The sequence below is a fragment of the Aspergillus flavus genome, chromosome 3 (genome assembly GCF_009017415.1).
Source record: "Aspergillus flavus chromosome 3, complete sequence".
Lineage (NCBI taxonomy): Eukaryota > Fungi > Ascomycota > Eurotiomycetes > Eurotiales > Aspergillaceae > Aspergillus > Aspergillus flavus.
In genome coordinates this window covers 4,292,221-4,316,411 of record NC_092407.1, presented here as the reverse complement: position 1 = coordinate 4,316,411, position 24,191 = coordinate 4,292,221, and the positions used below count along the sequence as shown (strand labels likewise).

The window sequence follows — 24,191 nt, the reverse complement described above, 5'->3', positions numbered from 1 at the left end:
CTTTAATTTAACACGTTTGTGACGTGCACTCAGTATATTACGGAATTATGAGGATCACATTAATAGTTATACTTAAGTGCCAGTCTTATAGTGATGGGGTCGGTGGAGTGTCGCATCATTTACCCTCTGCCACATGGCATGATAGAGGCATATCTTAATTTCACCCGTTATGATGTGTCGCCGGTGTAGCAGAGCCAAGATTTCCAACGGGAATCTAGAATACCCGTTAGTAACAGCAGGTAATTCCTTCTGACTACTCCGTACTTTACTAGTAGATGTATACTACGTAGTACTACTACTCCGTACTCTCATCTGTATCGGGTATACTATGGACTAGTCGTCGGTATCTAAAGGATCTCAGATGTCCATGATCATCTGTCCTACTTACTAAGCCTGGCGGACTGACCTTTATCCACCTCTTTTGGGTTGGACGCATGACACTAAATCATATATGCATCTAACTCTGACATACTATGTTAATTATATATTCGTGGAACTGAGAGGGTTGCATTGGATGCATCGACTGTGTGCAAAAGAACATGACGACATCCCCTAAGGAATTCAAGCTGACATCCATTGTTGTTGCTGCTACCTCGGGATTCTATTCTTAGTATCGTCTTTAGGGAAAAAGAAGGGTACCGATACCCAAAACACTACCCATCTTACCCACTGACAAAGTTACGGTTCGGCTAATATTCTCGTCTAGTCTATCTCTAAAAAAAAAACCACTCCCAAAGGTACTTTGCAATTGACCGTTCAAGTGAAGAGAAGAGGAGTTTGGCTAAAGACCCCATATTGTTCTGTTGATATATTTAGCAATTTGGATACTACTTCGGTGTTGTTCCGTGGGTGAGAGAATGCCAACCCGTCCCTCGTCGCGGGAGACCTCCGGGACGACCTTCGGCAATGACCTAAGATGAACCCATTCACACCACACAGAAAGAGACATCATATCCCCAATATACGCACGCTAGTCGCAGAAACAGTTGCAACGGAGGGAAAGGGGTCGTGCGGAAAACCGGCTCCTCCAACGGTACCATCCACTGATCAGCAGAACGGTGTTCAGGCGTACCAGTCGGCTACGTGAGACGTATCCCCAAAATATCCATCTCGACTCCATTCAACGCTGCTCAACAAACGTGGGAAAAGAGACAGGACTGAGTCCTCGTACCGAATAACTTGTCCTTTGGAAAAAAGAAGACCCATATTTCAGCTCAGAGGGACTCAGCCCGCACCGCCCGGTTGAGAGACGATCCCAGGACCTACCGATGCGAACGCACCTCTGAGTGGCTGGGTTTCTGATATTTTTGGCGTCGATAGCTCTGATTGAGCCATATGCGCCGGTGGGATGCTCGCACACTGCAGATTGGGTACCTATGGTGTAGATGAGAGCACGATGTCGTCCTTTCATAGACCATCCTTGAGTTTTTTTAGTCCTCCTAGGGACTCACTAGTCTGCGTATACGGGGGTGTGGTGTCTCGCGGCCATTTGTGCGGTTGAGCTTGTATTCGCTCTTGTCAACTCCGATATACCCCCACGGCGAAGTCCCTCAGCGGGCGCTTCGTTCATTAACGGAAAAGGGTGCGTTATCGGTGCAACAGGCCCTGCAGCTGTCGATCAGAACTCTCTGCGAGACAGGGTAGTCATGCTATCTCTCGACAGCTCGCCACTTGCCGGTCAACCCACATCACGACGTGATTTGGTCGGCCATGGCTCTGTGGAATCCTAGCCAGCGTGGCGCTAGAAATCAGGAATCATTGACATTCTGCCAAAAAAAAATTGACCAAAAATGAGGTCAGACTAATGTCAGACTACAGACAATACTTCCATTATAGACTATCATCAAATAGGGGTGCTCTATCAGGTATTCTACACGAAGCTCCATGCTATGTAGGTAATGAGCACGTACTAGAGAGAATGGATGTACTAGAGCATATACAGTTTTGAAGCCGGTCGAGTCTGTGGCTTCGGAGGTGATATAATCCCTACCTTCGGGGCTGTTCTGATCAATTCAAGCCGTCAAACCGATCTGAATATCGAGACGTTTCGTTCTATATCACCTCTTAGCAGCCCAAGATCAAAAGTACGCCTAAGTATACTGTAGAGAGAACGATCTACTTAATTCCTTCAGGGAATATAGAGCAGTCTGGGGCATCTACTGAGAAAATAGGTATATTCGTTCTGGAGGCGACTGTATCGACTAGATACTCGCCTTCAAAGGCATGAACCCAATGGATCTTGCATTTGCCCTCATGAGAATACACAACACCTGCGTTTTGGCCTCTCGGTGGCAGACGGCCAGGACTAGAGTAATCTCCTCTTTCAATTAACGAGAAACATGTTATCTAAAATGTCTCACCCAGCGACTCTGAAGCCACGGAGCCGACCATGGGTGAACCTCATTGGTGCAATTTCCGAAGCTCAAAATAGCCATCGAAACAAGCAAAATGAATGAATGGATGAATGAACAGCCGCCCTCTTTCAGATCGTTAGAACATCTCAGTTGTTTCGTCTACAGTCCGACCGTAGCATAAGGGAAACAATCTTGCCCAGAAATTGAACAGACCGGTTCGAGCGTGATTCTCCTTTTGCGACATCAACCATCGAGCGAACGTGCGCTCTGAGCGAAACGGATTCGTGCTTCGAAAACAGACAACCTACAATGAGGTAAGACGAAGAGAAGACCAAAGACCAGCAAAACTTTCAATGAATAGATAGCTCACCTCGTCATACCTTTGCAGAGCAAGATAGTATTGCACTGAAAGGTTGAACCTCCTCCTCAACGTCTCCTTTTTGATCTTCCGCGCCGCAGTCCTATACATCAGAGTAACTTTCGCCTCATCCATGCCCGCATGCGAACTGGAGGTGATACCTCCCGGCATCCTCCACCCACTCCATTCGTACACAACCTCGATGAGACGCGTAAGGATATCGGCTTGCCATGTCATCAGAAGCTCCCCGTGAAAGGCTTTGATGTGGCGTTGGACTCTCATAACATCAAGCTCAAGCAGAACAGTATTGTTGCTTAGCTTTCTTGCTTTGCCTTCGAGTAACTCGTTGCTGGCGTGCAGTGCCTTCAGAGTCGCTGAGTATTTCTGGCAGACGTTCGAGGTTAGTATGTCTGTGTTGCTTTCATCCAGGGTGCCGATTGACCTCTTGGATCTCATCACAGAGGAAACAGCGACATCCCTAAGTGACATGCCGGACGAACCCACGGGCGCATTCATTCGTGCTGAAGGTTTTCCGTGAGCTAGATAAAAGGATAGACCGGGTCCATATAACTGCACGATATTGACACTCATCTCCGGGTCTCGACACCGAAGCTTCGTGGATATAATAACAAGAGACTAATGAATGGAGTGACACTTCCTTAAGATACGAAGATATATGTGCCACAGGCTATATAATGATAGCGCTATACTGGATGCTCTTTGAAGAGGTCTTACTGCGCCAGGTCCTACAGCTAGGTCTATATAGCGAGACGGGATGAATTCCTAGCAAGGAAAGCGCGACCCGGTGAAATAGATCATATCAAAGGTAAGAGTACTCCTGAATATAAATGATATCTATTCCATCACTCGTTCTAGGCCCTTATGGCTGCTATGTGCCAAGTTCATCGGCTATCACAGTGAGGCCATTCCATCCCGACCGGGACATATACACATACATCACTTCATATGATGAAATTCGCTAATGATTCAATTACCAAGTTAGGCCCTTACAGTTTACTTTCCGAAGCCTTCCCAAATTCGACGACCAACTTCCCGAACTGCTTGCCCTCCTTCATGTCCTGGAACAGCCCGTCCAGCCCGGCAATATCGCCCAGCTCAGTCTGCAGGACGCGAGAGATCACCGGGTGGATCTTGTTTGCTTTGACAAATTCAACCATCTCCTCGAATTCCTTGCGGGAACCCATAGTCGAGCCACGGACGTCAATGTTCTTCAAGACAGCTTGCATCAAGAAAGGCATCTTGGGAGAGACAGTCATTCCATAAACGGAGAGCACACCACCAGCCTGGCATTGTCAGTGACGTGCAAATAGATATGGTGCATTGATTTCAAGAGGCTCACCTTGAGCAATTTGACCGCTTTCTCGACTGAATCGCCACCGGCGCCGTCAATAATAGCATCGAAGGCCTTCTTTCCCGGGGGGAGCATCGTAAGAAGCTTCTTCTCCCAGGCTTCTTCCTTGTAGTTGACTCCGCCCTTGGCACCCAATTCAATTGCCTTTTGAATCTTCTCCTGGCTGGAGCTTGTCACGTAGACATCCGCGCCCTTGGCCACGGCGAACCGAAGTGCCATCAACGCAACACCCCCTCCAATACCAGTAAGCAAAACCGCAGCACCCTTGCCCGAATTTCTTTCGCCAGCCTTGACCACCAAGGCTCTCCATGCTGTCAATCCCGTCAAGGGAAGAGCAGCGGCCTCCGCATCGGATAAATGCTCGGGGGCTTCTTCTACCTCAGACTCGTCGATGGTGAGGTACTCTTGCATCGTTCCCTTATTGTAGAGCTTGGTACCGCCCATGATCCGGTACCCCTTGGGATCTTCCGGTCCATCAGGCGAATCCTTCCAGCCCGTTCCCGGGTTCAATATCACCCGCTTGCCCTGCCAACGCTCAGGGTTCGACACTGCGGGACCAGCACCGACGACCACACCCACACCATCTGCCCCCATAGGAACGTTGAATGTGATACCGGGATAAAGGTGTTGACGCAGGAAGACATCACGATGGTTCAGCGACGCCGCGGTCATTTTCACCAGCAATTCGCGACCTTCCGGTGTCGGCTGGGGTAGGTTCTGAACGGAGAGGGGATAGTAAACCTGCCCCGGTTTGCCCTCAATCTGGGAGAGAAAGATTGCTTTTGACATTATGAATGTGGGTTTGCTTTTGTTTATTGTTTTCTACACGGTGGATTCGTAAAGGATGTAATGGATGTCCTTAAATTTGTTGTTCGTAGGGGTCTTACGCAGCGGCGGTGCGGGGAATATATTTATATAAGCTTGGGGTTTGGGTTATCGATAACCGATGACTGCCGGTTGTCCGATTACAATATCTAGTCTGATCAGATTGTGCACGATCAAGACGAGAAAGGATTGTATAAGTAGATAGTTCTATATAAGCCTGAATTTAGTTCCGGTCAAATAGATCCTCGATCTGAATGAAGCCGTGTTTCTGTTGGGTTCTTCTTCAGGTAACCACGGCTTGGCGGCATTGGACCGAGGTTGAACATTCAGTAGCAGTACATCGATCATGTAGCTTCTTTCCAAGTACACTTGGATAGACAAAGAAAGCTAGATGAATGTACATGGCCTAATATATGAAATTGGCACTTTACTATAATCAATATATCATGTCCGAGGTTCACAGAAGATCTCATCTACAAACTAAACAAAGCCTGTCAATCTGTCAATCATGGAGGGGCTGGCTGAGCTCCAGGTATTCCATGTCTATTCTTTGTATATTACTATCCAGTGAATATAAGGTTATATCACCTTTTTGACTCAGAACAAACCACATTGATTGCAAGACTAGATCAACCCCCTTATGACAAACGAAGTCTTTGTTTCCAGGGACCATGCAAAGCCCTCGTTCTGCGCGGCGACAAAGGACACATATAATTAGTATCTATCCTCTGCTGGGACTCTCCCCTGTCCTGTTCGCGAGTACTTTGTGTGATAGTAATTCTACAGCAGCGAACATCAAGTTTCCACTGTCTCTAATTCAGTATATATGGGAGATATTATACTTATTCGATACGCTTTATTGGTCCCTTTACTTCTTCCTCCGCCCTAACTAAGAATTAAGAATACAGCAAAAGATCTCCAATCCTCCATACCAACCACATCCCAAGATCCAATATCAAGTCACATGCAACCCGGCATGCTAATTAGCCACCATTAGCCACGAAAACAGCCCAATGCAATTAAAACCCCTGTCTAGAACGGTCTTCTGCCAGGAGAGACACTTGAAGTGGAGTAGCACAAGGACGGCATAAAAAATGAATAATAAGATTGGAAAAAAAAAGATGGATGAAAACGCGACGGATGTTATCCAGGGAGGCTGATCTGCGGAGGTTGGGGGAACCAAACAAGACGCAACGGTATGTGGGAATGGAAAAGTCGATAACGTCACTTCCCGTTCACCCACCACAAAGATTGACCTTACAGAGTGCAGCTGCGAAGGGAGAGTGTGTACTGTGTGTAGCAATGGGATTGTAATTTGGTCTGGAGGATTTGTCATTGGACAAACATTATTAGTTAGTTACTGTATTTGATGTCTTGATTGATTGATCATTTTGTTGTTGTATTTTTTCTTTTAATATTCATTTTCATTTCTAAAAATACCGGTGGTGGGTGAAAGTTGAAATGACACGCCGAATTGAAGGGCAACCGAAGCGTTTGCGGCCATTGATGACATCCGCGTGGTAGTAGTCGACATAGGTTTGTCTGGGGTGCTACGACCACGCACCCCTCACCCCAGAGAGAAAAAAGATTTGACTGGGTTGATACCAAATCATGGAGGAGGGGTTGGAAATGCGACGAACGGGGACAGATACTTGACCTTGAATGGATACTATACCAGAGGAGAATTTCAAAAGCTTTTCCTTCTCGTTCTCAATTGTTTGTTTCTCTGGATCAGAGTTGGCAACTCCCAAGAAATGAAATATAGAGGATCGCGGTGGATTGTGTGGGTTTTTTTTTTGTGTGTGCGGGTACTGTATATGGGCAGTTCTGGTAATGATGCGGTAACTTTGGGGTACAGTATGTACAGAAAAAGTGGCTGGCAACGGAAAGATAGCCAAGCAAGTCATGGACAGCTGTTAGGATACCTGAACGTACCCGACTAGACTGAATCGGGCGACAGCGGTTCCCTGTGGTAATTCCACGACCCCTTGCTAATTCGCCGCAAGCCTCTTTCATTTTTCAGGAACTCGTCGAAACTCGATCTTCTGATCTTGACTTGGATCTGTCTAGCGTTCTTGCTGTTGGCCTGTCCTCAATTTCTCTTCCCTTTGCTACGAGAAAAAAGCAAACTGCTCGAAAGTCGAACCAAAATTCAACGGTGCGTTTGCGTGCCACCCGTCATTCACGGATGCTCTTTTTCCCTCTCGCTCTAAAAGCCCATAGCTGATCTTTCCCCCCAACTACTAGCTCTATCGTCCTCTTGCGTCGTTCCACCTCAAACGTTCGCATCACTTCCTTCCTTCGCACGTTCATCCACCACCGAAAGAACAACAACACTCGACTTGGATACTTCTCTTGCTTTGGGTTCGGAATTCTTTCTCCATCGCCCAGCTATCCATCTCATAATGCCTACGCCACTCCCTTCTAGTTTTGCTTCGGCCGCTGCTGGCAACACTGATGCCTCTCGAAGAGGTGATGGAACTGCTAGTGGAGAATGGTATGAAAAAAAATGCCCTTGTTGTCCCGCTCTTTTTGTGACTTCTATCCCTTCCCCGTGAGGTAGAGTTGCCACGCTGCATTCTCTCGTTCCTCTTAGCGGCGTGATCGCCTTCCCTCCCTCGTTGGATCGTGATTGAAATTCGACCACGCCTAACGCGAATCCCAGGGCTCGAAACCGCATGAATGGAGCAACACAAACCTTCCGCCGTCCGTCAGTCGCGACTAACCCTTCCCACAGCCGGGATACTAGCCAGCCCGCATCCGCCACGACTCCTACGGCCGGTACCTACACTCCCCCACATATGCTCTCGAATTACCAGTCTAGCGCACTCCGCAACGGGGCAACCAATGACACTCGGTATTCCAAAGATCAGCTGTTAGAACTTTATAAGGCTCAACGGGACACGGGTATTTTGGGTAAGAATCTCGCAGAATATCTCGCCGCCGACTGGAATCCGCAGGTAGAGACATCCGCTGCCAACGGCGCCTGGGGCAGGCGGGAGGATTCGAAAGATAATCCCTCTGGGCCTGGGGTGTGCTGGGATCACGGAGGACAGATGGAACCGTTGAGCCTAGTGGACATGACTGATGACGAGAAAGAGGTTCGTGTCTTTGTTACCTTCCCTGTTTGCGAATGGCCCTAGTGCCTTGTTTGGGAAGAGCTGTGCTGAACGGGCGTAGTTGTTTTCCCTCTCAGTGAACTCCCCACTGAAGCCACCACCCACGAATGTACCCAAGGATAACACGGGCGCTACTCCGGGAGGACGCAAGGGGTCGATTTCTCAGGGTCATATTAACAACTACAACACCTCGTCCCCGAGCTCGAATCGACCTGGGCCCAGGCGTCGGGAGACCGGCGATTCGGCCGGCAACCCTATGTCTCCTACAACGGGCGGTTCTCGATTCTTCCGTGACGAGCCGAATACTTCTACCCCACCCCCGTCTCTCCTCCGTCGCAAGACCGATTTTCGAGATACGTCGTCCACCGCCCGGTGGGAGGAGAAAGAGAAAGAATCGGGTCGGGACGTTACCTCGGAGGCCGCCTCTCCGTTTAATTCCCTGAAACGCAGTTCGACTAATCCTTTGAGTGCAGCGCCGGGGACAACAAGTTCGCCCTGGGGCTCGGCTTCGCAGACTGCCAGCTTTTCGCCAATGGGTGCCTTTGGAGCGTTCTCTCTCGGCACGAACCCCACGGAGAAAAAACCAGGCTTTGGCAGTCTTCGCGGGGAAAGTCGCCTGAAGGGCCTCTTTTCGAAGGATAGCTCGGAGGATATTTCAGCTTCGGTGAAGGAGAAGTCGTCCCTGAGCAACCTCGAACGCTTGGCAGGAGAGGGTGAGCAGCGCTCGCAGTCGCCTTGGGGGGAAACTCTCAAGACCCGCACGGGACGGAGTGAGACGAACCCTTTCCAGGAGGAACCTCGGAGCGGGAGTGCTGCGCTTGGGGGGTCTCAGGAACTTCCATCCCAGAGTGCCGACCCGACCGGATTCGCCGCGTTTGGAATGACGTCTAGTATCCCCGGCTTTCGAGAGCTGATCCAGAGCCACGAGAACTCGCGTAACCCCACCCCGAGTTTACTCCAGGGTCATGAGCCAACCAGCCCGACCAACACGAACCCGTATCAAAGCCCCCATGGTGATAGAGGAGACGTCGATGATGTGGAGACTGACGGCTCTGATATCCAAACCTCGCACCATCCGGGCCTCACTGGACTGCGTGATACTACCGCGTTTGGCTCGATCAGACGAGTCGGCTCGGGCATGGATTTGCCTTCGATCGATCGGAGCGCGACTTCCAGCGTTGCCGGAAACCGCAGCTTCTCGAGCTTGGGTGGTTTGGGTGGCCTTCCCTCCATTGGAGGGGCGGCCGGATGGCCTGCAAGCGGTGCCATTGGTACTCCAACCAGAGAACGATCTGCTTTTGGCGGCGGCGGCTTTGGCGATCCTATCTTTGGCACGATGGGTGATCTTCAGTCCCCTAGTCTATCAACCTTGGGAGGAGGCGGTCTCTTCAGCCCTGGCATCAGTGGCACTGGCAGCATCGGCCGCTCTAGCAAGCTAGGGTCTCTCTTCCCTGCTGCGATGCAGGAGCAGATGCAAGGTGATCAAGCACGGGCTGAGCTTGGCAGCCTGGACGATGGATCCCGGCAACCAGGTATGATCCCCGAGAGGCCAACAGTGCCACATGATTTACTAACCCATGGAGAAGATCTCCAGCAGGCAGACAAGTCTGGTCAAGCCAACCAACCAACAACTACGTCTACGTCCCAAACTCCCGTTTCTGCCGTTGGCTCCATCCCCACTTCCATGGCTCCTGACGCACCTCCACCCAGTCAGACTCCTGGACAACCTGGAAGCAATGCTGGCTCTGTTCCTCCTGCCCAACAGCGTACTATGGTGATGCCCGATCGTATGCGCTGGATTTATCGCGATCCGCAAGGGAACATCCAAGGCCCTTGGACGGGTCTTGAGATGCACGATTGGTTCAAGGCAGGCTTCTTCAGCCCTGACCTGCAGATCAAGAAGCTCGAGGACCCAGAATTTGAGCCGCTGGCTCAGTTGGTGCGGCGCATTGGCAACTCGCGCGAGCCCTTCTTGGTTCCTCAGATCGGCATCCCTCATGGACCAGATCCGAACCCTGGTCATTGGACAGGAACCACGGCAGGTGCTGCTCAACCTCCCTTCCCTGGCAGTTTTCCTAGCTTTGGTACTACTTTGACCGCCGAGCAGCAGAATGCCTTGGAGCGGAGAAAGCAAGAGGAGCAGTACCTGATGGCCAGACAGAAGGAACACCTCGCACAGCAACAGGCCATGATGAAGCAAATGCAATTCCAGGGGCTCCCCCCGACGATCCACCCCCATCAGCTCCAGCATCATTCGAGCGCTCACAGCCTTCACAGCCAGCCAAGTTTCGGTAGCATTGCCTCGCCTGTTGGTTTCCAACCATCACCTATTCAGGGACCCATCCAGCAGCAACAACAGCAGCAGCAGCAGTCGCAGCCGCAGCCGCAGCCTCTCGCTGGCTTCTTCGACGCGGCCGGTCCGATCAGGCAGAACCTGCCCAATGTTGGTCCTCAGATGCTTGGAACAGACCTGGGCGGCAGCCAAGATCAGCTTCCTGCCCTTCTTGAGCGTTTGAACGTCAACCGACCGGACCCGTTTGCATTTGGCAGCGCCGCGCCCTTTGCCACTCGGCAGCCGGACAACTTGTTCCATCAACAGCAGGTTGCTACCATGCTCCAAGATCGGGCTCAGCTGCAACAGGAACAAGAACAATTTGACAGCACTCAAGGTGACAGCTTGTTCGACCAACAGGCCCGTGAAGAACGGCTCCGCCAGTTTCATGCTTTGAGGGCACAGGAAGATGAATTCGGCATGCGCACTGCTGAGGGGCTTCCAACTCACCCCACTACTGGCCCTTCTCCCCCGCCTGAAGCCGAGTCTGTCCAGGATGTTGACCTCGGTTCCCCCACGGTGGAAGCAGACCAACCTACTGTCGCTGACGAAGAACCGGTCCTTACTCTTTCCCAGCAGGTTCAGAAGGCTGCATCCGCTCAGAGACAGCAGCAGGAGCAGCAGGAGCAAGAACAGCAGCAGAGCCAGGCTGCGAATGATGCAGCATGGACCGCCAAGGGTGACCCAGCTATGCCCCAGCCGTTCCCTCCCCCACCTTCTGCATCGCCGCTCCCAGCTCCCGCTGCACAACGTAACCGCCAGAACGTTGCGGAATCGCTCGCCGCAAACTCGAGATCTCAGACCCAGACACCTGTGGAAGCCCCAGCCACGTCCATTGCCCCATGGGCCAAGGAGGTGCATGAGATGCCCAAGGGACCCTCTCTGAAGGAGATCCAAGAGGCTGAGGCTCGTAGCGCTGCTCAGAGAGAAGAACTGGCTGCCGCTGCTCGTCGTGCTCAGCTTCTCGCAGAACAAGAGCGTCTTAGCCAGGCTCAAGTCCAGACTCCTGGTCTCCCATCGACTGCCAACTGGGCCAGTGCTGGATCCCCGTCTACTCCCGCGTCCACCGGATCGGTGTGGGGTAACAGCAAGGCTCCAGCCGCTGCTACCGGCGGCGCTAAGAAGACCCTCGCGCAGATCCAGAAAGAGGAGGAGGCTCGTAAGCAGCGTGCCGCTGCCGCTGCTGCTGCCGTGGCTGCTCAGAGTGCCGTTGCAGCAGCGCCTAGTCCTCCAGCTCCTTCTTCTACTGGAAAGCGGTATGCCGATCTGGCTAGCAAGGCTCCTGCTCCTGCTGCTCCTACCACTCCCGTGACTACGGGTGCCTGGACCACAGTTGGTGCCGGCGGTAAGGCCAAAGCTCCTCCTGCTGCCCCCTCCGGACCGCGCTCGACTACCGCAACGACTCCCTTGGCGGCCTCTCCAGTGAAGCCCAAGCCCGCTACAATTTCCACTCCGCGTGCCGTTACTGTGAACACCGTGACCCCGGCGAACCCTAACCGTGCGGTCGAGGAGTTCACCAAATGGGCCAAGCTGGCACTGGGCAAGGGGTTGAACAGCAACATCAATGGTAAGTCTTTCGTTAAAACCGTACGATTTACTTTATTGAAAAACAGTACTAACGTTTATTTTAGTTGACGATTTTGTTCAGCAGCTTCTGTTCCTGCCGGCCGAAGCGGAGATCATCTCGGACTCGGTGTATGCTAACTCGCAGACGCTGGACGGCCGCCGGTTCGCCGAGGAGTTCATCCGTCGTCGTACCCTGGCCGACAAGGGCATCGTGGACCCCGTCGCAGCTAGCGCATTTGCGGAGAAGAGTAGCAGTGGATGGAGTGAGGTGGCCAAGAAGGGCTCATCGAATGCCCATCGTGAAGAGGATAGCAGCAATGCCGCGTTCAAGGTTGTTGCTCCTCGTAAGAAGGGCAAGCGGTGAACGACTGTGAATAGTGGCATATCTCCCGCGTCTTGTGAATATTCCCGAGAGATGTACTGTAGTTTTGCATTCCAGCATGAGTTGGCGATTTTAAAAATGGCCATGAGTTGCACGCGTACGTTTGCTTCGTACTTTTTTCTTTCTTGGAGTCGGTAGGATGTACAGTATGGAGTAACTCAAGTAGTGACTAATTTGGCACTACTTCAGCGAAACCAACAGTTTCCGAGTGCATTAACCCTGATTGGCTTGACTACCTTACCAGTACTACTCGTGGCCTCCGTCCCGATCGTCTGCAGATACTTCTTCCTCACCATCGGACAGACATGGATCAGACACGATTGATCCTCACAAGACGGACCCATCTAAGCTGTCAAGGCGCTCATGAGCCTTTGAAAACCAGAAGATCGTGGACTGGTTATTATCAAATTAGGTCTGATTGGGAAAGAATTGAATTAATGGTGAAGGTATTCGGTTGTGATAGACATGCAATTCTATATTATGTACCATGATAAGTCAGTTTAACAAAGGTTATTGTAACCTCTAAACCCCCGATGGTCTAGTTGGATATGACGTCTGACTGCAATGGGATTATACCGCTTCAATTAGAATGTACGCTATATATAGGTTCCAATCGGCTATACACTTACGATAGAATGGAGGTAGACTATTCGCACTACTCCGCCATATTCGGTAGAACACGAATATGGAATGTTTATATCATAAATTTTCTATCGGTAATTATCACAATGGAACAGTTAACCAGAAGTTGACAAAGGGTACATTTGACGCCGTTTTACGAGTCCTGCTAACTTTGGTAGAAGTGTTGATGACTCGAATGATCATTCTGCCTCCGAGTCCCTGACAACTACTCTGGATCATATCAGAGATTCAGGCTCAACGCTCTCTCCTGGTCAGCGTGAACTGCAACCATGCGATCCTTTGAACGATTCTTCACACGTTATACAGCATGCGTGCTTTAGTTAAACCGAGTCTGCGACCGTGTTTTCGCTGTAGAACTCTGCTACCACACCGATGGACTCACAGGATGGCCGACCGCCAGGCAATTGAAGAACAGACTCTGCCTTTCTACGATCAGAAGCAGTACTACCCAGTCCAGCCTGGCGAGATGTTGAAGGATCGTTATTGCACAATTGCTAAACTAGGCTATGGAGCGTATTCCACCGTCTGGCTTGTTTGGGATGAAAAGTTTCTGGTCCACGTCAGCCCACCAATATTGTTCCTTTGTTACTGACTCGCGTGCAGAGCAAGAGAATATGCCTCATTGAAAGTTTGCGTTCAAACTGAGGAGAATGAGTCTTCTCCCGTGCTGAACGAGATTAACATGCTCCACCGCTTGGAGAAGTTCGCCGAAAAAGACCACCCAGGACTGGATTGTACGCGCCTTGCAAGGGATATCTTTGAGATCGACGGTCCCTAGGGGAGCCACTACTGTATCGCCTTCAAACCTCAGGGCAATAGCGTCCGCACATTGCAGGAAACATTCCCCAACGCCCAGTTGCGTAAGCATCTCGTAAAGTCCATAATACACCGCTTATTCTTCGCGGTAAACTGGCTACATGCAACCTGTAGTGTTGCACATACAGGTATGTTAAATGTACTCACGGGACGCTCGAAATGCTTAGACTGATTTCAATAGACATCTCGTCGGCAAACATTGTGATGGACATCGAAGACGACACAATTCTCAAAGATGTCGAGCAACAGGAGACTGAGTATCCTAGTACTCCAATTACCACGGGTACTGGAGCCGCTGCTACAACTGTCTACAAAACTCAACGATGTTAGAGCTATCGGGCCACCCGTGGCTTACAGACTTTGGTCAAATGCGTGTCGTAGAGGGACGCATCAATCAGGATTGGTGGATGTCGGATCTGTATCGCGCACCGGAGGTGCTTTTACAGCTTCCTTGGGGGTACCCTGTGGATATTTGGTCGATTGGTGTTATGGTGAGTTTCCATAAGCATATTTCTCAACCACAGGTTCCACTAAATCCATCAAATAGACACTGGAACTGCTAGAAGGTAAGAACCTTGTCGATCCAGTGTATCGTGTTCATGGCCAGTATGTCCTCCCCTTAGCATTGGCCCAATACATCGGTTATCTCGGTCCTCCTCCATTGGAGATCATACAGAAGAGTCCACTTTTCCAGACATACTTCAATTCAAAAGGTACGTCTCTTAATCTATCGCTGTTCCATTTAAGCAGGAGTCCTCATCTAATGGCCTACTAGGCAATTGGATATCTGAGCCCCCTATCCCAAAAACATCACTGGAAGAATTTGTCACGACCATTCCACCAAGGAAGAGAAGGACCAGTTTCTAAGATTCATACGGAAAATCTTGACGTGGGATCCCGAGAAGAGAGTCACGTCTATCGAGTTGATACCCGATGAATGGCTTACGCGGCCAGTCGAGGGCTTCATGTAGACCAAATCACCTAGTAAAATCCCGTCCTACGTTCCTGCCACAACTTCAGATATTCCCCATATGATATGTCTTATGGTTTCCGAAAAGAAGATATCTATACTTTCGGTGAAACTGGGTGCCCTAACCGTGTCATTGTATACTTAAAGACAACTAAACCAATATTCGTAGTTCGGAGTATTTTGAATTCTAAACACTGACTTTCCACTCTTCTTAAATTTATAGAATTCTGTTCGTTCTAGATCTAGAACTTTGGATTTAGCTAATCTTATCGCTGTCCCTTATTCATAGCTACAAGCAAAGTCAAAGTCATTACTACGATGGTGGGATAGCCTACTTTGCCCAACCTTCATTCTCCGTCTCCGCATCTCGTAAACAAGATGACTCACTGCATATCATCTCTACATAAAAATAGTCTTCCGGGCCCTGAACTGTGTCTAAACTCAGAACTCTTTTAGAATCAAACATCCTCACCGTCTCTTATTTCTACTAGCCCCTCCAAAACCCCCAACAAAATGACCACACCCTTCGGAGCCCCCATGAGAGAGCACTTCCTCTTCGACACCAAGTTCAAAAACCTCAACCATGGTATAACTCAACCTTACAAGTAACAAGTACAAACACCAACTAACTATAATCCAGGCTCCTTCGGCACATACCCCCGCGCCGTCCAAACAGCCCTCCGCCAACACCAACACTCGGCGGAGGCCCGTCCAGACCTCTTCTACCGCATCACCCGCGGCCAAGGCATCGACGAATCGCGCCGCATCGTAGCCAACCTGCTCAACATCCCCGTCAACGAATGCGTCTTTGTCAAGAACGCAACCACGGGTGTCGCCACCGTGCTCCGTAATCTAGTCTTCCAGAAGGGAGACACAGTCGTCTACTTCGACACGATCTATGGCGCCGTGGAGAAGAATGTACACTCTATTATGGAGTCCAGCCCCGTGACTACCCGGAAGGTTGAGTATGCGTTGCCTGTTAGCCATGAGGACCTGGTGAAACGGTTCCAGGATGTCGTGAGTCGTGCAAGGGGTGAGGGGCTGAATGTGAAGGTCGCGGTGTTCGACACCATCGTCAGTATGCCTGGTGTACGGTTCCCGTTTGAGGCCTTGGTAGAGGTCTGTCGGGAGGAGGGCATACTCAGTCTTGTCGATGGGGCACATGGTATTGGCCACATACCGTTGGATTTGGGGGCTTTGAGACCGGATTTCTTTACTAGTAATCTGCATAAGTATGTCCCCTCCTTCTTTCCTTCTTTCCTCCGTTTGATTACTATGTGGGAATACAGTTTTGGGATGCTGATATGGAACCAAAAAAAGATGGCTATTCGTCCCCCGCGGCTGCGCAGTCCTCCACGTCCCACTCCGCAACCAACATCTCATCCGCACCACATTCCCAACCTCATGGGGATACATCCCCCCTCCCTCATCCGGGGAGATAACCCCCACCACCACGCAGGGTAAATCCGCCTTCGAATACCTCTTCGAATACATCTCCACAACCGACGACACGCCCTGGCTCTGCGTCCCCGCGGCCATGAAATTCCGAACGGAAGTCTGCGGCGGCGAAGACCGCATCTACGCTTACCTGGAGACCCTAGCCCGCGAGGCCGGGGATATCGTTGCCCGCGCCCTCGGGACGGAAGTCATGCAGGAGGCTGGGCTGAAGGAGGGAGAGGCCAGTCAGCTTAGGAGGTGTGGGATGGCTACTGTGCGGTTGCCGATTGCTGTGTCTTCTTCTTCTGATGCTGGGTCTGGTCGTGGAGGGGATGCTGTTATGAGGGTGCAGGGTGAGGATGGGACTTCGTATCTGCGGATTCAGGCGTCTTTGGTGGCGACGGTCAGTAATTGGTTTCGGGATACGTTGTTTGAGAAGTATGAGACGTTTGTGCCGGTGTTTCAGCATGGGGGGTGGTTGTGGACCAGACTCTGTGCGCAGGTTTATTTGGAGAAAGGGGATTTTGAGTGGTTGGGGGGTGTTTTGAGGGAGTGTTGTGAGAGGGTTGAGGGGGAGGTTGGGGTTTCTTCTGCGAAGATTTGATATTTTATCTTCTTGTTTAGATGCGCTAGGCCACTGTTAGATGTTGATATTGTTAGATAGAGTACAGAAGATATTGCTTTTCTACAATACAATGGCACGTAACCCATATACGTTATTCTATCCAGCACATCTACTGCAAACATCTATAGACTACCAATATACTCCCTATATACAGCATCAAATCAGTACACAATACATAAACCACCTACTCCCTCCCCCAAACCCTCCTCCCATCAAACCACGTCTCCCAAACCTCCGCCTCCAACAATCTCTCCTCCTCCCAAACCATATCCACCACCACAAAATCCGCCTTCATCCCCACCTCCAACCGCCCCGTAAACCCATCCGCAAAGCAACTATACGCCGACCCCCCCGTAGCAGCCACAACCGCCTCCAACAACCCCAACCTAAAACCCTCATTAACCGTCTCCACAGACTCCGGCTCCCTCGCCGACCTTCTCGTAGTAGCCGTATACAAATTCCTCAATGGCAGATGCGGCGCCGTGGGCGAATCCGTCCCAATCGCCAGATTCGCCCCGTGGTCCAGAAACTCCTTATACGCAAAGGCCCGACCACACCTCTCCTTCCCAAGTAACCGGGGCCACGCGCGCAGGATAGCCGGATCGGCATGCACAGGCTGCACGGAGGCCGTGATGCCCAGGGCACCGAGTCTCTTTGCGTCGTGGGGGGCAGTGAGCTCGAGATGTTCGATGCGATGACGGGATCCAGGCGTGCCTTCGCTTTCAAGGGCGTCGATGGCAAGTTTCACCGTCGCGTCGCCGATAGCATGTAATGCGCATTGGAGACCCGCTTGGTCCGCCTTCCTAACTACCTTTTTCAGTATATCAGCACCCCAAAGCGGGGCGCAATTATCCCCGTTCGAAGCATAGGGTTCCGTCAGAGCAGCCGTGCAGGCATCCACAACACCATCGCAAATAACCTTAATACCTGCGATCCGCAAATCGGGACTGGTTGTCACGTTGTACTTTCCATGTAATCCAATCGCTCGATCAACCTGTCTCAAGACCTCCTCTTCATCTTCCTTCGGGGAAATAATCCAATGCGCCGCGACCCGGATATTGACTTCCTCCCGTTCCCGGAGGGCAAGAAGAGTATTCCATAGATTCTCATCCGTAGCCATCTCCACGACACCCGTATACCCGGCCTTCGTATACTCCCTGATCCCGGCGCGAACGAACCCCAGTTTCTCTTCGAGGGTGGCTACCTTCGCGACGTGCGGCCAGACGATGTTCACGGCTGCTGCTTCGCTGAGGAGGCCGGTTGGTTTCCCGGTCTCGTCGCGGTGGATGACCCCGCCGGCTGAGTCGGGGGTGTTGTGGACGTTGAGTTCCGTTAGGGCGGCGGTGTTGCACCATGCGGAGTGGAGGTCTTTGGAGTCGATGAAGATGGGACGTGGGTCGAGGTCGTCGAGCATGGAGGCTAGGGCTTCGCCGTTGGTCATGGAGTGCATCCAGCCGCGGCAGAAGAGACGGGGGGCGGTTGGATTTGCGGTTGCTGCGGCTTTGATGGTGGTGCGGATGTCGGATAGGGAGGTGCAGTTTCCCAGGTTGATTTTGGAGAGGCTGGCGCCAAAGAGGAGGAGGTGCATGTGTCTGTTTTATTTATGTTAGTTTCTGGTTTCCGGTAATTGGTGCGATGTTGTATATGGATGGCTGGGTGGTGTAGAATTGAGGTATTTCTGTGTATGTACGTACCCATCAATAAAGCCGGGGAGGACTTTGCGACCCTCCAGATCATGGATCTTGCTGTCTGGGTGGAGGGTCCTTGCGGTGGATTCCTCGCCAAGGTAGATTATGCGGTCGTTTTCCGTGACCATGCATGTTGGGTTGGGGGATTGGGGGGTGATCAAGTGGCCGTTTTTGTAGAGGGTTTTCATGGTGAAGACTGTTTATGAAGTGTTGTATAGGAATTGACTAGGAGGAAGAGAAGAGAAAGAGAGAGACAGAGGGAGACAGTGAGAAAAGGTGTATGAGGGGTAAAGATGGTATATCAATCTAATCTATGGTAGGGCGCGATTAGGGCGCATGGCATGTGGGGTATCAATCAATGTGGAGTTCAATGATTAAATATGATCTGATGAATTATCCATCCCACAATCAACTTATCTATTTGCCCTCCGGCTTGATATCCAAAAATAAACGGTTCATTACTGCGTAACACTTCCAGAGTGGCTCTTGTATGTCCATTCCATCCATTGTCCAATTTACCATGGATCCAAGCTCTATAGCACTTCCCGTAGCTGGAGGGAGACCTGCCATGGCCGTAGCAAAGCAAGGAACATGAAGGGCATCGCATCGTGAAAAACGGAGGCCACGCCTACTGGTTGCCTCCTCCGAAATGGCTTCGAACCCAGCCGGCGAAGCCTCCACCTTGATTATCATTCCGACTGGATTGTCCTTGATCCTGTTCTTGTCCTCCCGTCTCGGGACCAGGCCCGTACCACCGTGGCGGCGACTGTCCGCTATGCTCGGGAGCAGCGCCACTCGGCCGACGGGGAGACGTCTCCGGACTACTGTTAATGACTACCGGGTTATCGCTGCTTCCTTCGGGTCTAGAGGGCCCAATCAGTGACTGACGCGGACACAAGTGTGATCGAAAACTTACCCTGCCGGAATGTTGATGCCTCGCCGGCAGTGAGGACACGTATTGTGTTGGCTCAGCCACATCTCGATGCAGTTGTAGTGAAACCAGTGCTTGCAGGGTAGTACCGTGACCTCCGTGCCTAATTCCACCGGGTCCATGCATATCGAACATTCCGCCTTGCCTTCGCTACCCAACATCTCCTGATCAACCTTCTTCTTCGGCAGAGACTGGATCTCATTGGGAGCAGCGGGTGGCGGCGCCGTCCCCCGTGCGTTTTGATCGATCAGCTGTGATATTACCCGGTCTAGCTCTTCTTGCGAGTAGACTGCATCGCCATGCCGGTCAAGGTTGAGTAAAGTCGATAAAATCGCAATGGGATTCGGCCCGGTCATGACACGGACTCCGGGGCCACCTCCTGGTGGACCATTGTTTCCAAAATCGGCTCGGAATAGTTCAAGAATACTATACAAGTCAGTCACCTTTTCTATCTCGCCGCATCCAAGGGAGAGAACATACTCGCCCAGAGTTCGTAGAGGAGTACCCATAGGCTGTGGACCATCTGCATCACGAGGATGTAGCCCCCCTGTCGTATGAAACTCGGACCCCACGCCCCCATTGCTCCGCGTGTTCATGTCAATATCAAACGACGTGCTGTATATCCTCGAACCATTCGGGCCGAACCCTTGGTTCTGTCTGTCAGTCCTCCACAATCCCGGTGATGAATCTCGCTCATTCGGTTGCCGGTACTCCGTTTGCCGGTAGGTGTCGGCCAATCCATGAAAGATAGTGTCCAACCCGCGGACCATAGGCATAAGAGGATCCACCGGCATTTGCTGACCAGACGAACCACGTCGTGTGTATGTAGTGCTGGAAAAAGTAAACCGGCCATCCGGCGATCTGTACGTGTGGTGACGGAATCCATTGCCCGAGCCCCAGTCAGGGGTATCTGTGTTCATATTATCATGATCCCAAGGGTTGTGGTCTGCCCATGGGTTTCTGGGAGGAGCTGACCGGTCCTCGGGCACTGATGTTGGAGGGTCGGGGACTTCCTCTTCCGTATCTGGCGGAATTTCGATCTGGCCCGTCAGTATTGGTGTCCAAATAAACGGTTGTATAGCATGAAAAGAGGGAGGGGAAAGGATGACACACAATTTCTGTGAATTCAGAGTGACAGTGTGGGCATTCCAGCCCATGATCTCTGCGTAGCCATACCCCGCCACAGGCATGACAAAACATGCGATCCCCCACATCGGCCATGGTGATTGTGTCAAGGTAAAGAGATAGGTTGTCGTGGTGAAGATAAGGAGGACGGCGTCCAACACGACGAGATTCAGTAATAGTATCACTAGGCAGACGGAATCGAAAGATTGTACAAGAATGTCAGCCGTCGGACAATTGTACACTAGTAGTCGAAGAGTCGCAATGCTTTCTGTCGAACTGCAACGTCACTCATTGTTTCGGGGCTACCATGCACGTTTTGCAGGCCAGATCAGTTGATCTTTCTGTTGACTAGCGTTTCAAGACACGCATTATAAGGTGAGGCGATGGTTTAGAATCGTGTTGAAGTTGGTGGAGAAAGAAAGAGAATAAATGATTGGGGAAAGCCGGAGTGTCAGGCGGATGACGTTTACCCTTGGAAACCAATGAAATCAAGTGACTTGGCCATTTTGTATAGTTTCTGGGAATTCCTTCCTTTCCCTTCCCTTGCCTTCGATTATCATTACAGAAACTAATAACTAAAATAGCATACGTTGCCGGCCATTCAAAGAGTCATGTTATAATCACAAAAGCCAGCATGAACATGGACAATACAACGCCATCGCATGCGAAACATCCCACCAACAAAAGAGCAACAACAAAGAGCTACCATATATACACAGCGTAGATTCACGACTTTCCCAAGGCACAAAGCCATTCACCAGGAGAAGACACCACATTACCGCCTCTTAGCGCCCCGGAACACCATGCCACCCACCAAACCCGCGGCGAGAGCAAGTCCGCCCACGATCGCAAACCCCATCAATCCTTCCTTGGACACTCTTTCATCAATCAGGGTACCGAGGCTGGCGGCCTGAAGGTTGGCGGGCTCCTTTTCGAGAAGTAGATCGTTGTATCGTCGGGCTTCGCCGTAGTTTCCGAGCTTGTAGTTACCGAGGGCTAGATAGTAGAGGCATTCCCGTCGACGTTCCGGAGCAGCACGGAAGATCTCTGATAGCAAACGGACTCCTTCCTGTTGGTCCGGTCGGGCGTTGGATTTGATCAGACCCTACAATAAAAGCCATCATTTAGTATAAATACTGGAAAGCCAGAGCCAAAGCTAGCTAGGACATACCCAGGCAAAGTTGAACTTGGTTTGAATACCGACATAGTCACCTTCCTTTTCGTACTGCGCCCGCAAGACCTGGAGCTCCGCTGGCTTTAGAGGGCTGCAATATGTTAGCTGAAATCATCATGAGAAGTAGCGTCGACATTATCACCAACCTTTCAGCATCGGCGGCATCTGCAGAACCGTCAGTATCGCCGCTAAGGAAACCAAAACAATAGCACGGGTAGGGTCAAGAACGTACAGGGCAGGTTGGAACCCATGTTTTTAAATAGACAGCCTTTCACTAACTCAGAATCGAACGAATAAATGAGGAGGAAGAAAATCTGAAGCAAACTTCCGCATGTATCGAAGATGATAGGCATCCAAATCCAAGCGCATGAATCTGACCCTCCGTCACGGGTGGCGGTGCAGGTGGCGCATAGTGGCTGATCTAATCAGTTGCTCCACCAACGCCGCATATCAACATCACGTCGGGTTCAACCCCACGCATATATCGGTCAAGGCCAACTGCAAGCTTCTTTTTACTGACCAAAGTCAGGTAAATCAGTCACAATGTTGCTCGACGAGAACCCAGGCACGGTGTGTATTTCAAACTTATTCTGGAATCTGAACACTGACGCGTTGCAGCTCATCCACCACACCATTGGAAACTTCAATATCCAACCAGACAAACAAGCCGTCACCCGCATCAATGACTCCTTATCAACCCTTCAGCAGTCGCGCGAGCTGCGTATGCGCGAGGCCGAGTCCTCTCTGCGAAAGCTCTCCCGGCACCTCCATTCCTTGAACGCCCAGCATGAAGAAGCGGTAGCTGCACATGACTCGAGTAAACATGCGGCGGATATGGTTGAACTGGACACGAAGAAATTTCGCATCGCAAAAGCAGCCACGGAACTTGAAATTGAGAGCGAAAGACTGGAGAGTGAGCTGGAGATGTTGAAGGAACGATTGGCGGATTTGGAGGCTCAGGGGCTGGAAGGCGATGAAGCCACGAGACGGGAGAGGGAGCTGGACGATGCGACAATGTGGGTACCCACAATGCTGTATACTGCGTGCTCACTGCTGACTGAGATAGCCTTCGCCTTAAAATTTATCGCTCCCTTGGCGTTGATATTGAGGCCGATGATGCGGGCAATTTCAACAAAGCCGTCATCCGTAATAGTCGCAAAGGGGACGTGCACGTCGTTAACATTGACCCCAAGTTCTCGCGATTTTTCTACTCCAACTACTTCTGGTCGACCATGCAAGGTTAGCCGGAGGAAGGCCCTGTCATATAACGGCGTTTACTGCTTGGTGCGGTGCGATGTCTAGGCGTTAACTGGTGATGATGCTATGATTTCATTTTGTCTGGATATACCCTGGTTTTGTGCAAATAATATACACTATATACATAATTACCTTTTAGCGGCTCTTAATTGTCGCAGTACCAACGTGCCCCTTATGTGTCACGTAGATATATGTTTCATACGGATGCTGCCTCAACCTGGGCAGACTTCTTGCTGTCCAGAAACTGTATGACCTTCACCCTATCCGCATCAGTCAAGGTACTACACCCCATTGTTCCAAAAAGCAAAGGCTTCTCTTCCGGGAAAAGCTCCTGAACAGCATCTAGCAGCTCCGACTTGTCTCTCTGCCCTTCGTTGAAACCATCGCCCCATGACCGCAACCAGCTATCCTCAACCGCACTGACATGACTCTCTACCTGTCCCATATTGGGAATCTCATCCCCATCCCAGGTGAGAACAACCCCCTTCGACGAGTCCGCATCTTCGTCCGCCGAATATCTCACCTCAACGCCCAAGTTCACCAAGCCTAGTTGTTCGGCCTTCCCATTCCACAAGACCTGACGTAATGCCCCGTCCCGCTCAATCATCATCCATATCAGCGGATACGAACTTCGAGCTAGGGCATCTCGAACGCCCTTCGTCGCTTCCCGCGGACTAACCAGGATGCCAACCTCGTCGCCTGTCCGCCACCCCACTGGGGACTGATTGAACGCCCCTTCTAATTCGCGGACCAAGTTCGGTCCTAATTTAGTTTTTAGTGATTTACATTGAACGATCACGCGAAGAGGATGTTCGCGGCGCGGGAGGTGCCAGGTTCCCACGAGGTCGATGCCTGCATCGTCGCGGCCGCCGACGCGGTGCAGCGTGAAGGCGGAGGAACGGAGGGTTCGTTGAACGATATACTCGTAGTGTGTGCCTATGTAGGCCGTAGTGGTAGGAGAGAGAGAAGTCCGCTCTGCATAGACGAGGAAGGAGGGGAGGTCATGATGGTGTGCAGATGGGTGTGGTGGAGGGGAAGGGAGCTTGAAGAGACGGCGCGTGAAGGAATGCAGTTGACGATGACATTGGCGGCGAGCGACAGAGGTGAGATTGAGTCGGAGGAAGGAATAAAAAGGACGATGTAGCTTCATATCAGCTTCCCATGGTATGTTACACGTGTGGAGTAATTAATGTTTGCTTATGCGGGTTGCCATTAAAT

General features: G+C 51.1%; 10 protein-coding genes across 10 annotated transcripts; 4 read left to right on the top strand and 6 right to left on the bottom strand.

The window, feature by feature from the left end:
• Window positions 1–2,490: 2,490 nt before the first annotated feature.
• Window positions 2,491–3,228, bottom strand: F9C07_7516 (uncharacterized protein; the record flags this gene model as incomplete). The annotated part of the gene is made up of 2 exons (XM_071511641.1): window positions 2,491–2,658; window positions 2,725–3,228. The coding sequence occupies 2 exons, from the start codon at window positions 3,226–3,228 to the stop codon at window positions 2,491–2,493; spliced, it is 672 nt and encodes a 223-aa protein (XP_071365263.1).
• Window positions 3,229–3,719: 491 nt separating this feature from the next.
• Window positions 3,720–4,873, bottom strand: F9C07_7515 (putative alcohol dehydrogenase; the record flags this gene model as incomplete). Its single annotated transcript, XM_041291381.1, has 2 exons — window positions 3,720–4,016; window positions 4,073–4,873. 2 exons carry the CDS (start codon window positions 4,871–4,873, stop codon window positions 3,720–3,722), a joined length of 1,098 nt encoding a protein of 365 aa, XP_041145212.1.
• Window positions 4,874–6,860: 1,987 nt separating this feature from the next.
• F9C07_2153546 (uncharacterized protein) lies at window positions 6,861–12,870 on the top strand. Its single transcript, XM_071509249.1, has 5 exons — window positions 6,861–7,067; window positions 7,157–7,406; window positions 7,575–8,010; window positions 8,090–11,927; window positions 11,992–12,870. Exons 2-5 carry the CDS (start codon window positions 7,315–7,317, stop codon window positions 12,288–12,290), a joined length of 4,665 nt encoding a protein of 1,554 aa, XP_071365262.1. The 5' UTR covers window positions 6,861–7,067; window positions 7,157–7,314; the 3' UTR covers window positions 12,291–12,870.
• Window positions 12,871–13,335: 465 nt separating this feature from the next.
• Window positions 13,336–14,633, top strand: F9C07_2105467 (protein kinase; the record flags this gene model as incomplete). The annotated part of the gene is made up of 8 exons (XM_071508991.1): window positions 13,336–13,496; window positions 13,554–13,720; window positions 13,786–13,810; window positions 13,881–13,894; window positions 13,948–14,049; window positions 14,097–14,257; window positions 14,314–14,479; window positions 14,542–14,633. The coding sequence occupies 8 exons, from the start codon at window positions 13,336–13,338 to the stop codon at window positions 14,631–14,633; spliced, it is 888 nt and encodes a 295-aa protein (XP_071365261.1).
• A 616-nt stretch (window positions 14,634–15,249) lies between these two features.
• Window positions 15,250–16,777, top strand: F9C07_7512 (putative aminotransferase family protein; the record flags this gene model as incomplete). The annotated part of the gene is made up of 3 exons (XM_071511640.1): window positions 15,250–15,322; window positions 15,350–15,968; window positions 16,057–16,777. 3 exons carry the CDS (start codon window positions 15,250–15,252, stop codon window positions 16,775–16,777), a joined length of 1,413 nt encoding a protein of 470 aa, XP_071365260.1.
• A 205-nt stretch (window positions 16,778–16,982) lies between these two features.
• F9C07_7511 (putative exoenzymes regulatory protein aepA precursor) lies at window positions 16,983–18,674 on the bottom strand (the record flags this gene model as incomplete). Its single annotated transcript, XM_041291371.1, has 2 exons — window positions 16,983–18,390; window positions 18,493–18,674. The coding sequence occupies 2 exons, from the start codon at window positions 18,672–18,674 to the stop codon at window positions 16,983–16,985; spliced, it is 1,590 nt and encodes a 529-aa protein (XP_041145208.1).
• A 220-nt stretch (window positions 18,675–18,894) lies between these two features.
• Window positions 18,895–20,921, bottom strand: F9C07_1468847 (uncharacterized protein). Its single transcript, XM_071508116.1, has 4 exons — window positions 20,531–20,921; window positions 19,898–20,457; window positions 19,403–19,843; window positions 18,895–19,349 (listed from the first exon to the last, which is right to left on the bottom strand). Exons 1-4 carry the CDS (start codon window positions 20,636–20,638, stop codon window positions 19,115–19,117), a joined length of 1,344 nt encoding a protein of 447 aa, XP_071365259.1. The 5' UTR covers window positions 20,639–20,921; the 3' UTR covers window positions 18,895–19,114.
• An 89-nt stretch (window positions 20,922–21,010) lies between these two features.
• F9C07_2282564 (uncharacterized protein) lies at window positions 21,011–22,081 on the bottom strand. Its single transcript, XM_041291361.2, has 4 exons — window positions 21,949–22,081; window positions 21,863–21,881; window positions 21,714–21,807; window positions 21,011–21,647 (listed from the first exon to the last, which is right to left on the bottom strand). The coding sequence occupies exons 1-4, from the start codon at window positions 22,067–22,069 to the stop codon at window positions 21,318–21,320; spliced, it is 564 nt and encodes a 187-aa protein (XP_041145206.2). The 5' UTR covers window positions 22,070–22,081; the 3' UTR covers window positions 21,011–21,317.
• On the top strand, window positions 22,082–23,101 carry F9C07_2282563 (Spc24 subunit of Ndc80-domain-containing protein). Its single transcript, XM_041291367.2, has 3 exons — window positions 22,082–22,286; window positions 22,335–22,732; window positions 22,783–23,101. Exons 1-3 carry the CDS (start codon window positions 22,260–22,262, stop codon window positions 22,958–22,960), a joined length of 603 nt encoding a protein of 200 aa, XP_041145205.1. The 5' UTR covers window positions 22,082–22,259; the 3' UTR covers window positions 22,961–23,101.
• A 68-nt stretch (window positions 23,102–23,169) lies between these two features.
• F9C07_7507 (uncharacterized protein) lies at window positions 23,170–24,123 on the bottom strand (the record flags this gene model as incomplete). The annotated part of the gene is made up of 1 exon (XM_041285539.1): window positions 23,170–24,123. The coding sequence occupies one exon, from the start codon at window positions 24,121–24,123 to the stop codon at window positions 23,170–23,172; it is 954 nt and encodes a 317-aa protein (XP_041145204.1).
• Between the last annotated feature and the right edge of the window lie 68 nt (window positions 24,124–24,191).